Source organism: Spermophilus citellus (assembly GCF_964194105.1).
Source record: "Spermophilus citellus genome assembly, chromosome: 9".
Taxonomy (NCBI): domain Eukaryota; kingdom Metazoa; phylum Chordata; class Mammalia; order Rodentia; family Sciuridae; genus Spermophilus; species Spermophilus citellus.
Window position 1 is genome coordinate 121,256,084 of NC_138191.1, and position 12,316 is coordinate 121,268,399.

Consider the following 12,316-nt stretch of genomic DNA (forward strand, 5'->3'; position numbering starts at 1 on the left):
TAAAGTGCAGGACCTTATAAGAAAAAAGAGTAAGCCAGGAGCCTGTTTAAGAAAGTTCATGTACCTTAAAATTAATAGAAATCCTCTACCCTTAAAGGATGCTGGATAATCACAACTCAAGAGATGGACAAAGAAAATGTACTATTTCTCCAAATCCTTCATTTAATATCAGCTAGTGTTTCAACCCAAACACACACAGTATACATACCTAGAGAAAGGGCCCTGAGGGCATCTGAGTCATGCATGCATGATGCAGTTAAGTATGTACCTTGGCCCAATTCAATGGAATACTCAGCCAAGGGCCTGAAAGGATGGTATGCTCTTTCCCCTCCCCATTTCTCTTACCTACTGGACTTATTAGAGTCCGTGGAAGAAAAGTTTTCAGTCGGTGGAAGTGATGAGGCCTCAGGGCCTTGGAGGGTAGATTTGGTTGTACAGTATTATAAAACATGTTTAAGAAAAAATAGCCTAGGCCTCCCAATAGCAGCCCAAGTCTTGGCTGGTCCAGTGGCCTGAACTCTACATCTAGACAGGGAAGGTGTGACTGCTGGGCATTGGTGTAGGTTTATGATGGAGCAGCATAAGATATGCCCTGTGAACATGTACATAAACACTTGTAGCCCCTTCCCCTCAGCCCTGCTCTGCTGCAAGAAAGCTGCTGAGAGTAAGTGACAGCTGGCACAAAGTGTCTGGTGAGACCAGTTATGGGGTCTAATGCAGTGAAGTCAGTCATTCATTTAGGTCCTATTTTCACACAGGGACAAGGAAAAACAAACTTCTTTCATTCCCCTTAAGCTGAGACTCCACCATATACAACTACCTGAAACAAGTGTCTCAGCTCAAATGGAAAACATATAATCCAGCTCTTCTCTTTCAGCCCAAGATCTAGCTTGTCAGCAAGACTGTATTGAGAGGCAGAAACATCTGCGGTGAGGAAGGCAGCTATTGAAGGAATTCCAGGAGCATGAGACTGAGTTTGCAGAGTGGAGTGCCATCAGTTTCCTTTTCTACTGATATCTTCTTCCTTCAAAGCAAACTTCCTCCTTAGGACCTCAGAGATAAGCACAGCAGGGTCTTCCTCCTTCATTAAACTCCGGGTCCTAGAGACACAACAATAGCTTGTATTTAGGGTGAACTTGCTCTGTGTCTGCACACAATATCTCACTGAATCCTCAGAACAATCTTGTGAAGCAGCTGCCATTACAAGTCCCCTCAACTGATGGGAAAATGAAGCACAGAAGGGCATGCTGTTTGTCTACAGTCATTGGTAGTCATTAAACAAGTGATGAATCCACACTTTAAAACCAACCTTGCTAGTTCCCAATCTCACTTAATTAGAAGGCTGTACTACTTCTGGAAATACCTATACATAAGGTATAGGCAAAACAAAGGACCACTGGCCTCTGGTAGCTACACTTCGGCTTCCACTATATGACCCCTATCTTTCCTTAGTAGCTTGTCCCAAGAGTCTACTGGGGAAGGAACTGATGACTCTTGGCCATTCTGACTTTTTAGTTCTGAGGAAAAGTTGTGTTGAAGATTGCCTATTAGGGCTGGGGATGTGGCTCAAGCGGTAGCGCGCTTGCCTGGCATGTGTGCGGCCTGGGTTCGATCCTCAGCACCACATACAAAGATGTTGTGTCCACCAAAAACTAAAAAATAAATATTAAAATTCTCTTTCTCTTTAAAAAAAAAAAAAGATTGCCTACTACCTTGTGCTCCCCCCAGGGGAGCTGAGAGAGAGACTTTTATGAGATTCAGAATCATAGAAAAAAATTCACATTTCATAAGGAACTCTTGGCACCAGACTAAGATAGACTCAAATTACCTGCTATATCATGTAGTGATGCCCATATATTTTTTAAAAAAATATTTATTATTTTGTTTTAGTTGTAGGTGGACACAATATCTTTATTTCATTTTTATGTGGTGCTGAGGTTTGAACCAAGTGCCTCACGCATGCTAGGTGAGCATTCTACCACTGAACCACAACCCCAGCCTCACCCATACATTCTCATGAAGGTGTTCTACTGGTCTTTAGGCAATATATAGAAGGGGCAAAATTCACCATTAAACCTTAAAAGTAAATGACTGGTTTATCATAATTCTGAACTCTTGTGGTCAGGGCTACTTTCTTTCTCATTCTTAGTCATCAATCTAGCTTCTTCTATTACAAGGAGAAAAAAATCCCAGGACATAAGTGGGAGGAGGGACTTGGCAATAAGGATCCGGTGTGCTCCAAGCAGCTCAGACCATACCTGGAGACACTGGAAGGGCTTTTTTTCAAGGGGGCTGGAGGTGGCCTCCCCAGACTCCAGCATATTCCCACAGAAACAAGAGCTCCACTCCTTGGAGATTCTGCTTTGGTAAATTTATGGTGTATTTTTAACAAACCTGAGCAATTACAGGTTTAGAAACTACCTGTGAATCTCAAAAGCCTTGTACTTGCAAGGGCTTTTGCATTATGGACCACTGTCTTTTAAAGCAGAAATCCTTGACTTTTAGAAATTCTCCTTGCACCAAGATGTCTATAGTTTTACTGTGTCATATAACCCCTAAGTCTGATGTTGAGACCCGGAAACACTGCTACTTAGCAATATGAAAACTAAATGATGAGGCCACCTAGAGACAGAAGTTGGATTAGATGAGCTTCTCTGTAAAATTCTCACTAGTCTAACATTTGGTTGGGGGCAACTTAACCCAAAATGTGAAGTGTTGCTCCTTCCTCAAACTGGGGTCCCAGCACTAGCAACCATGTAGTTAGCAGGCTTTATGAACCAGTGACATAATGGCTACTACCGAGGACTTGTGTAAGTGTGCTGCATCCAATCACCACAGGCGACTTAAATAGGAAACTAGGTCTCCCTGTCAACTACTTACAGATCTTGGCTCTGTTTTATCCGGTGAAAGTCCTTCAGGATACCCATCATGTCTGCAAAGCTGCTGGCCTTGGACAGAGAGATGCAGTCATCCTCTTCAGACGAGCTGCAGGTAGCTTTGTGTTCTGGTTTACAACATTCAGGGCTGGCAGAACAAAGCAGGGGGACTGATGGAAGCTCAGGGACCTCTACCTCAGTCTCCTCGGTGATGTCACTAATGACAAAGGAAGTTGTAGAGTGGAATGAGGATCCAAAACAAGGTAAGGGAGAAGAGACATTTGAACTTCCTGGAGATAAGAAATCTGGCGTTAATGAAGCCGAAGCTGAAAGAGAAAACAACAGGCATGGATGGACATTGGGGCTACAACACAGCAGTGATCTCTTCTCCCCACAAGCACTGCCTATAGAACCTATTTATTTCTTGGGCTGACACTATGGCATTCTGGGAGAGTACAGGATGGTATATATAGCTAGTGATGGGTCCCTCACTATCCTTCCCACTTAGGGGTTCAGAAAAATGGGGAAGCATGGGGCTCTTCAGTGTTCCAGAAGGGCAGAAAAATCTATCCCATAAAAGCCTCAGTTTCATGGTGGGCTACAGGGTGACAGCCCTGGCTTAAATTTATGCAACAGTGACAGAGGCAAGTCCCATATTTGTTATTTCTCTCACCGGGACACTGCTTTTGATTCTGTGCCTTTGAATCTTATTATCTGTGAACTAAAACTATTCTGGGCAAAAACTAGAATGGTGAGGGCCTTCTAGTTTCCCAAATCTTTTTTTCTTTTTTTAATATTTATTTATTTATTTATTTAGGTGTAGATGGACACAACACAATGCTTTTATTTTTTTATGTGGTGCTGAGGATCGAACCTGGGTCCCGCTCGTGCTAGGCGAGCACTTTGCCGCTGAGCCACAATCCCAGCCTTTCTAAATCTTAATAGACAGAATTTCCTCAGTTTCTAAGAAATATTCTCTGATTTTTTTTCATAAGCTAGTTCTGCTTATCTTGGATGACCAAAAAACAAAACCAAAAACAGCCATGAAATAGAAATGGGAAATTTAAGTGCAGTCATAACTGATAAAGTTTAGCACCTATGACTGAGTCATTAAGAATCCTGGGCGAGATCCACCTGTTGCTTGTCCATGCCTCTGCTCAAGGCTGGCTCCCACCCATTTCCATTTGTTCTGCCTTAACTACAGACAGAAAGCTGGAGAGGTGACCTCTGGTAGAAAGGACAAGGAAAGAGGATAGGTGCTTAAAGGGGATACATCTTGTGGTGGTGGTGAATGCTTACTATATTGAAAAGCAGAGTGTGTGATCTTAAAGACATCTGGAAGAGGGCACTGATTTTTGTGGCTAAGGGAGGAAATCTGCCTGAGGTCATAGGATGAACAAAAGTTTTGTTCCTAACCAAACCATTTATCCCAAAGTGACTGGTGGAAATCAACCAAAGGCCAACAGACTAGTTAGGCCTCAGGACAACCCCAGGGCCTTTGGCTTAAGCCACCATTTTCCTGCCCAAAGCCAGGGGGAAAAGGACAGCCTATTATATTATAGCTCTGAATCAGGGGCTCCTACCTGCATCAGCTGCTACTATCTTGGCAATCTGGCTGCGCAGGTGGCTCAGCTCATCCTGCAGCTCAGTGGTGCGGCTTAGGGCTGGCAGGGCTGGTTTCTTCAGGGCCAGGAGCCTCTCCTCAGACCCACGCAGGTTGGGCACAGAGGCATTGCGCTGCATGACAATCAGAGGACTGGGCTTCCAGGTATGCCTCAGGGGCCGTGTATCACTCCTGGACCAGAGAAAGATAAAATATGTCCATCACAGACAGATGGCCACTGCATCCCTTCTAAAATTCCTTCATCTCCTAAGTTCTGCTCCCCTCTGAGCCCACAGCTCTCATTCCTGTTGCCTCCCAACCCCCAGCCTCTTACAAGCCCCTCCTTGCTTTTTGCCACTTTTGGGAAGAAGCTCCCCACTCCTAGCTGCTGCCTTAGCTACCTGACCCGGGCATATGTCTCCTCTTCATCTGCAGCAATCCAGGCAACGTCTGCCAGAGTAGGGACTGGGGGCACATCTCTCATGCACAGGTCAGAGATGTTGGGCAGGGTCTGTGGGGAAGCAAAATTCACCAACATTTACTGACACCATGATGAGCCAATCAGAGATGGCAAAATGCACAGGGTAGGATGGGAGGCATCTAAGCCAGAATTAAGTGTCGGGAAGACTTCCTAGGGTGGTGGAAGGGGGTTCTTGGTTGCAAACAGCTTGAGTAAGGAGTTCAGAAGCAAGTTTCTTTAGGGTCTTCATTGGGACTAGTCTCAGTTATTTTTTCTTTCTGTTTTTGGTACTGGGGGATTGAAACCTAGGGTACTTTATCACTAAGTTACAAGCCCAGTTCTTTTATTTTTTAATACAGGGTCTTGCAAGTTGCCCAGGCTGCCTTGGAGTTTGTGATCCTTCTGCCTCAGTCTCCAGAGCCACTGGGATTAGGCCTGAATTAGCTTTTAGTAGAGGTGGCTACTGTTTAAAATTATATTGCCCTATAGGTTTAATAATACTGATGTAGGACTTGGGTTGTGGCTCAGTGGTAGAGAACTTGCCTAGCACATGGGAGGCATGGGTCTGATCCCCAGAATCACATAAAACTAAATAAATAAAGGTATTTAAAAGAAAAAAAAAAGAATACTAGAGCTGGGCATGGTGGCACATGCCTTTAATCCCAGTGGTTTAGGAGGCTGAGGCAGGAGGATCAAGAGTTCAAAGCCAGCCTCAGCAAAAACGAGGCGTTAAGCAACTCAGTGATACTCTGTCTCTAAATAAAATACAAAATAGGGCTGGGGATGTGGCTCAATGGTCCAGTGCCCCTGAGTTCAATTCCCCGTACCTCAACCCCCCCAAAGAAAAGAATACTGATGTAAATTCATCAACTTGTTATATTGATGGTAGATTTCCCCTGGTTAGCTCTGTATACCTTATAGCTAATTTAGTTTATTTTTTATGTGTGATGGTTGTGGTTTTCTTTGATGCTAGGTGAATCTATAGTCAGTTGGGATCTACATTATTATGGCATTGGTTTGTTTTTAGTTTGCCTTTATTTTTATGTGGTGCTGAGGATTGAACCTGGGTCCCGCCCGTGCTAGGCAAGCGCTCTACCGCAGAGCCACAATCCCAGCCCCTGTTTTTAGTTTTTTTGTGGTGCTGGAGATGTAACCCAGAGCGTCATGTATGCGAGGCAAGTGCTCTATCAGTGAGCCCCAGCCCTACCACTGTTTTAAGCAAACCTGATAACTGAATATTTAAATTAAAAAAAATTAACTGTACAAAAGCAACCATAAAGGAATTTTTAAAATCTTTTTTTTAATATTATAGATGGACACGATACCTTTTTGTATTTACTTACTTTTATGTGGTGCTGAGGACTGAATCCAGGCCCTTACATGTGCTAGCTAGGCAAGTGCTCTACACTGAGCCCAACCCCAACCCCATAAGGGGATTTCTTAACCCCTCAACCCAAATGAACAATCACCAAGGAAAAGAGTGGCTGAGTAAATGGTAATGTGTTAAATGAAAAAACAGGAATCAATCTCATGCTGACTATGATTAAAACAAAATCTGGGTGTGGTGGTATACAACTATAATCCCGGCAACTTGGGAAGCTGAGGTAAGAGGATCACAAATTTGAAGCCAACCTTAGTAAATTGTAACACACCTAAGATAATAAAATAATAGCACATACCTATATGTGAATTAAATGCAAATATTTCTGCTACACTTTGTTTGGTAGGTGGATCAGGAGCTGATAGCTTCTGTTTTTAGATAAGGAACCTGGCATTCACAGGAGTTAAGTGATACCCCAGGGTCAAAGCAGGACTTTCACTGACCCAGGAGCTACTGCTAAGATGGGCCACTTCAGGAAGGCGTCCATTTGCTTTCCTGGATTAGCTCTGAATGTTCCATTGTTCTTGACAACTAAATCAATTAACACAGTTAAGTACTTTGCACAGTGTCTGACACAAAGGATGTGCCCAGTAAATGTCAGCTAGTATTACTAATACTGTTCACATATACTCCTGCACTGAGAAAGCCTATGTCCTTGATTGTCTCTGCCCAGTAGCATTTGGCCAATGGACTGGAATGTACAGTCAAGTGTGGAGACAAATCATGGAGTCAGTAACACTCCCTAGGTGTATTCCCTGTTTCTGATACTTCTAAGGCAGCCAGAACTACGTCCTGCCCACATCCTTTAGGTAATTCTGAATAGCTGGTAATATGGGTCATGGGACAACCCCTCATCCACACATATTTCCAACCCCATTCCTGGCTCAAATAGACATCACTTCTAACTCTAGAACTAGTTCCTACACAGTTAGCATCATTTTTGTTCTGCCTGGGCTCACATTCTTTCATGTATATATTTCTGTCTCTTCTGTGTGGGCAGAAAGCAGTACTACTTTTATGTCCCAGCTTCCCAAACTCACACACCTTAACCACGTAGCCCTGAGCTAGTCCCTAATCATGAGTTCCTAGAGGAAGACCGCTAAGGCTAATACTATGTAGCGTTGGACTGCAGAAGGGGGTCTCAGAGACCTGGGCCAGGTAGGAACCTCTGCTAAAGAGCGGGTGTTAACAGCTCCCTAGACACAGAGGTAAGACTGAAGGAGCCCAGTAAAAAAGTGGTCACATTTGGCCAGAAAGAGGATGGGGACAACAGCCTCAGAGAACTACTAAAAATAGTGCCCGAGTAGCCAACCCAGGGCTCATGAGAAAAGCAGAGTTCCAAAGACAGCACTCTGTCCCATGTGGGGACTTGCCAGGTTGTGGGCAAACACCTCAGAGCACAGACATAACCTGTCTGGAGATTTGATTCAGCAAATGCCTTTGGCCTGCTCTGATAAAACTGAACTATTGGAAATCCAAGTCAGCAGAGACAACAAAGATGCAGTGAAAGATTATTAATTAATTAATTTATTTTTATTTATTTATTTTTTTTAAAGAGAGTGAGAGAGGAGAGAGAGAGAATTTTTTTAATATTTGTTTTTTAGTTCTCAGCGGACACAACATCTTTGTTGGTATGTGCTGCTGAGGATCGAACCCGGGCCGCATGCATGCCAGGTGAGCGCGCTACCGCCTGAGCCACATCCCCAGCCCCAAAAGATTATTAATTTATGAGCAAATGTAAAGTCTTGAGCATTGTGGTAACAGATTTGTGTCCAATCATAGTGACCAGGATCTACTATAAGCACTTAGTAAATATTTCCTGAACAACTGAAAAAGGGACCAGGAAACCAAGTGGCACCAACCTCCCACGAGGTCTGAGCCTCTACTTTCCTTGCCCTTCTAGCACTCACCTCAAACGATGCCCGGGGACATGGTTTCAGGGGTAGGTTGGTCCCAATTCTTCTCACTACACTTCGAGCAGCCCCATGTGGCTTGTTTTGCCAGATTGGAATAGTCTAGAGCAGAGAGACAAGCAGCTATGACCTCAGAAACAACAAATCCACCTATTGTCTCTGCCCTCTCCTCTTTAGCAGGGAGACTTGAATTCCCAACTCTAAGGGACAGGGCACCCTCTGGCAGAAAGTCAAGTTCAATTATGAGTGAGTGCAGGTTCTCCAATTGCCAGCCTTCACTTTGGCCAGCATTCAAAGGGACACCTGCTGCTGCTAAGAAAGTTGGGAGGTCCCAGGGAAGGGGCTAGGAATAGCTGGGTGTAGGGACCATCTAGGTTTCCCTCCCTTCCCTCTTCACAGAAAGGCAGAAACATATTGACTCCTGAAGTGTCCCCAAGATTATAATAGGTTCTTCCCTGGGGGAGGAGGGAGGAGGGCAGTCTTGCTCCAGTTCTAAGCATCCAGGGGAAAGGAAGAATGAATTAGAGTCTCAGGGCCTCAGTACCTCAGCAGGTCCAGGGCTCAAGTTTCCCCACCTTACCCATGCCCTGGAACACCCCTTACCACATTAGCTTCCATTCCCGACATTTCAGCCAGCTCCTGCACTTGAAGGACAAGGTAGCCACAGGGCAGCTCGGGGAGGCAGGACGTGTGACTCCTTCATATCAGGCCATCTCAAGGAACCACAGATTTCCCTTCCTGTGAAATAACCCCCACAGAGGGGACTCAATGGACACCACCAAAGTCCCACAATACCAGGCCCTGCAGAGCCATGACTAAAACCAAGACCTCTGAAGCTTCACAAGGGAGAAAACCAGCCTAAGAGGCTGCCCTCAGCTAACACTGGCTTCTCCAAAACCATACTGTTTTAATGGTTGTGTTTCAAATTTGCTGGGTGAGCTTGGCTAACCCAGGGAGACTTCCTGGACCCTAACGTTTCCTGAGGCAAAACTTCAAAATATGTTAATTGAATTCTCTGGTAGCTATGAAGCTCCTAGAAGAGTCTAAGTGAAAATACCATGGAAGCTCTGCACTGATTCTTGAAGATGAGATGCAAAAGCAAAGCATGGAAAAGCACTGCAGGCCCCCACAAGGGGGCAGGAAAGGAGACTCAAAAGCAGCTGGCAGAAATGTCTCAGCCAGCTCAGGCCAGTCTCAGTCTACTGAGTTACAGGGAAGAGAGACTTTTTTTTTTTTTTTTGCAGAAGGGGTGTGTGTTGGGGGGTGGGGTTGCTGGAGAATCAAACCCAGGGCCTTGTGCACAATACTAGTCTCCCACTGAGCTGTACCACTAGTTCAAAGACCCAAAATCTCCCTACCTAGCTTTGCAGCTATAGGCAAGTCATTTAACCTTTCAGAATGTTGGCTTCTCCATCTGTTAAAATAAGAAAAGCTATCACTCCAGGCCCTTAAAGATCAGTGAAATTGGTGGGTGGGTGGGGGTGGGGGCAAGGAATTTTAAGGTGCTTAGTGAACTTTAAAACAAAACAGGTGGGGTCACTCCTGATTGCACTCTCCACAGCTACCTATGCATGCAGCAGATGGGGAGAGTGAGCACATGCATTAATACCCATTAGTGCCAGGCCCTGAGCTGTAGGGGTTGTGGAAGGAGTAAGACACAATTGTAATCCCAAGGCACTCACAGTTCAGCAGAGAAACAGGACCTGAACTCATTACCCTAAGGAAGCCTGAGGATCATTACTTGGCAGGCACACTAGGCAGATGACCTGGCAAGTTCTGTGCCCTGGCCCCCAGGCCCCATGGTGAATTCAGAGAGGGTAGAAAAGGGAAGAAAACACGGAAAACAAGTTCCACACAGGAAGGGGAGGGATATGTAAAGAGGGGGCAGAGTACCATAAAGCTGCAAAGGTATCTGGGTACAAATTAGGAGGGGTGAGAAGTCATGGGGGGGGGGGGGAGCCCTGGGCCAATTCTGAATGGGACAGAATGGAGTGACAACAGCTCTCTCCAGAGAGAACTCCTTTAGAGAGTTTCTCTCATATCTCAGGAGACAGTGTAACAACTTTATGATATACGTGGAGAAAGGAAGCTGGAGAGAGGAAGTGACTTGTCTAGGGTCACTCAGTGGTCATGCAGTAGGAAGTGCATTAAGTCTTTTCAAGCTTTGCTGCCTCTGTGCCAGGCTCTGTACTCAATGTCAATGCAACCCACAAGTTCATTTAGCAGTGCCTCTAGATCTCCCACTTCAGTCACTACAGCCACTCCCTCTCCACCTTGCCTCCAAGATTTGGCTGGGCCTAACCCTCACTGCCAGCCGGAGGCATCTTTCCAAATCAGTGTTTAAAGCTGGCCTGCTACAGCCAACAGGACTAGACTCCTCTCATGGCCTGCAGGGTCCCCGTAAGAGCCACCCCCATCTTCCCCGGCCCTCTCTAGGCCAAGTTCCCTGCCGGTGACAAGGCCTGTCTGGTCTGGCTGGACATTAACAGCCACACCTCCTGTTTCTCCCTTGCCTTCAGCCCTCTGGCCACGCTGTCCTGCTGCCAGACTCCAAACAGCCACCTCTGAGCTCCGAGTCACACTACTGCCTCTGCTGGAAACACTCTGGCCAAATTCCTAGTCCCTCCTGGGAGCTCTGCTCAAGCATCCCTCCACCCCGACGGCTTCGGTCCTCTCCCGATAACCCGCAGCGCCCTGCCTCCTTCGGAGGCCGCTCAAAACAGAAACTGTAACCAACGCTTGGCCCGGAGGCCAGGAGCTCCCGGGGCGCAGCTCGCCGCCTGCCAGGCCCCAGAAAGCGCTTAAACATTCCAGGAATTCAGGGGACAGCGGAGGCCAATACCAACTTTGCTGGAAACCCCGCCCACGTGTCACTGCTGGAGAAGGCTCCTGCCCCGAGCGCCAGCCCGGTAGGTCTGAGCACCTCGGCGCTGCCACGGCCGTTTCCGTGGCGGCCGTCCGGACGTTTGCGCGGCCTCCCCCGGGAGGCTGGGAGCTGCTCCAGAGCGGGGCCTGGTCTCGACGGCACTGGGCCCGGCGCCCCGGCGGGGCGCTCAGCAAACTTTGCCCAGCGCAGCAGCGGGCGGAGACCTGCGAGGACAGCCCCCACGGTTCCCGCGAGGGACCTCGTCAGGACGCGTCCCCAACCCGGGCCAAGGTCGGCCAAGTCCTCGTCGCCTGCCCAGCGACCGTTGGACCCGCAGGCCAGGGGCCGGAGTGCGCGGGAGCGAGGAGGCGGCAGGGCAGCGCAGCCTGGACCAGAAGCCTCAGGTCCAGCTCGGTCCCTGTTTGGGGGTGACTCGTAAAGCAACCACCCCTCGGAGAATCAGTTTCCCCAGCCACAGGAGGCGGACAACGGCGGCTCCCGCGAGAACTCGTGCGGGAACAGCGGCCGCCGGCTGCGCTCGGCGCCCGGCACCAGGGCCCTGCCTGCCGCGGGGCGGAAGGACCGCGCCCCCGCCTCCCGGGCGGCCCCCGGGGTATTTCTCACCTCAGACTCCGGCTACAGGACTCTCTCACCTCACGGCCCCTCCTACCGCAGCAGCCGGCCCAGCCTCGACCGCCCTCACTTCCGCCGGCCCGCCTCCCGGAAGCTGTCCTCTGCAGCTGCGCACCGAACGGCGGCCCCGTGCGCCCTGGGGAGGCCGGTCCGGCTCGGGGCGGGGCGAGCCAGACTCGGGGGGCGGGGCGGCAGAGAGAAGACACGCCCTCTCTCGATGACAGGCTCGGGCCCTGGTCGCCGCGCCTGGGAAATGCGGGCTGGCTGCGCTTGGAGACCCCTGAGACTTGATTCGCCACGTCCCACCGCTGGTCCTTTTCCTTGCTGCTCTCCACGTTTAGTTCCATCCGACTTCGGGAAGCTGAGATCTGTGTTGCTGCTAAGATCCTAAGACATGCAGGGTCTGCTGTGCACAGCCCTACTGCAAATTTCAGAATCCTAAGCCTGGCATTCCAGCCTCAGGGTCGGGTGCTTACTGTCTGCTGTTTCACCCTGTTCACTTTACGTGCTTCCCAGGCAGGGCCCTCTACAGTCTTTCTCCCGCAGAATGGGCAGAACGGTATTTTTGGCCTTTGACTCCTGCC

General features: G+C 48.1%; 1 protein-coding gene across 5 annotated transcripts; it reads right to left on the reverse strand.

Annotated features, from left to right (window-relative positions):
* Positions 1-139: 139 nt before the first annotated feature.
* Positions 140-11,897, reverse strand: MTFR1L (mitochondrial fission regulator 1 like). 5 transcript variants are annotated; one of them, XM_081306782.1, is made up of 7 exons: positions 11,753-11,897; positions 8,837-8,971; positions 8,231-8,335; positions 4,881-4,990; positions 4,460-4,671; positions 2,881-3,202; positions 140-1,100 (listed from the first exon to the last, which is right to left on the reverse strand). In XM_081306782.1, exons 2-7 carry the CDS (start codon positions 8,858-8,860, stop codon positions 995-997), a joined length of 879 nt encoding a protein of 292 aa, XP_081162908.1. In that variant the 5' UTR covers positions 8,861-8,971; positions 11,753-11,897; the 3' UTR covers positions 140-994. The 5 variants fall into 5 exon arrangements, with proteins under 5 accessions (XP_081162908.1, XP_081162909.1, XP_081162905.1 ...); XM_081306783.1 differs by having other exon boundaries at positions 2,881-3,166; positions 11,724-11,878; XM_081306779.1 differs by having other exon boundaries at positions 11,724-11,877.
* Between the last annotated feature and the right edge of the window lie 419 nt (positions 11,898-12,316).

What these genes read in the sequence shown, in the direction of transcription:
- MTFR1L (XM_081306782.1), bottom strand. Translation starts at nt 8,860, where the DNA reads ATGTCGGGAATGGAAGCTAATGTG. An exon ending in CGGGAATGGAAGCTAATGTG is followed by an intron (nt 8,336 to 8,836) that starts GTAAGGGGTGTT and finishes TCTCTGCTCTAG; the next exon opens with ACTATTCCAATCTGGCAAAA. An exon ending in GAGACATATGCCCGGGTCAG is followed by an intron (nt 4,672 to 4,880) that starts GTAGCTAAGGCA and finishes TCTCTGGTCCAG; the next exon opens with GAGTGATACACGGCCCCTGA.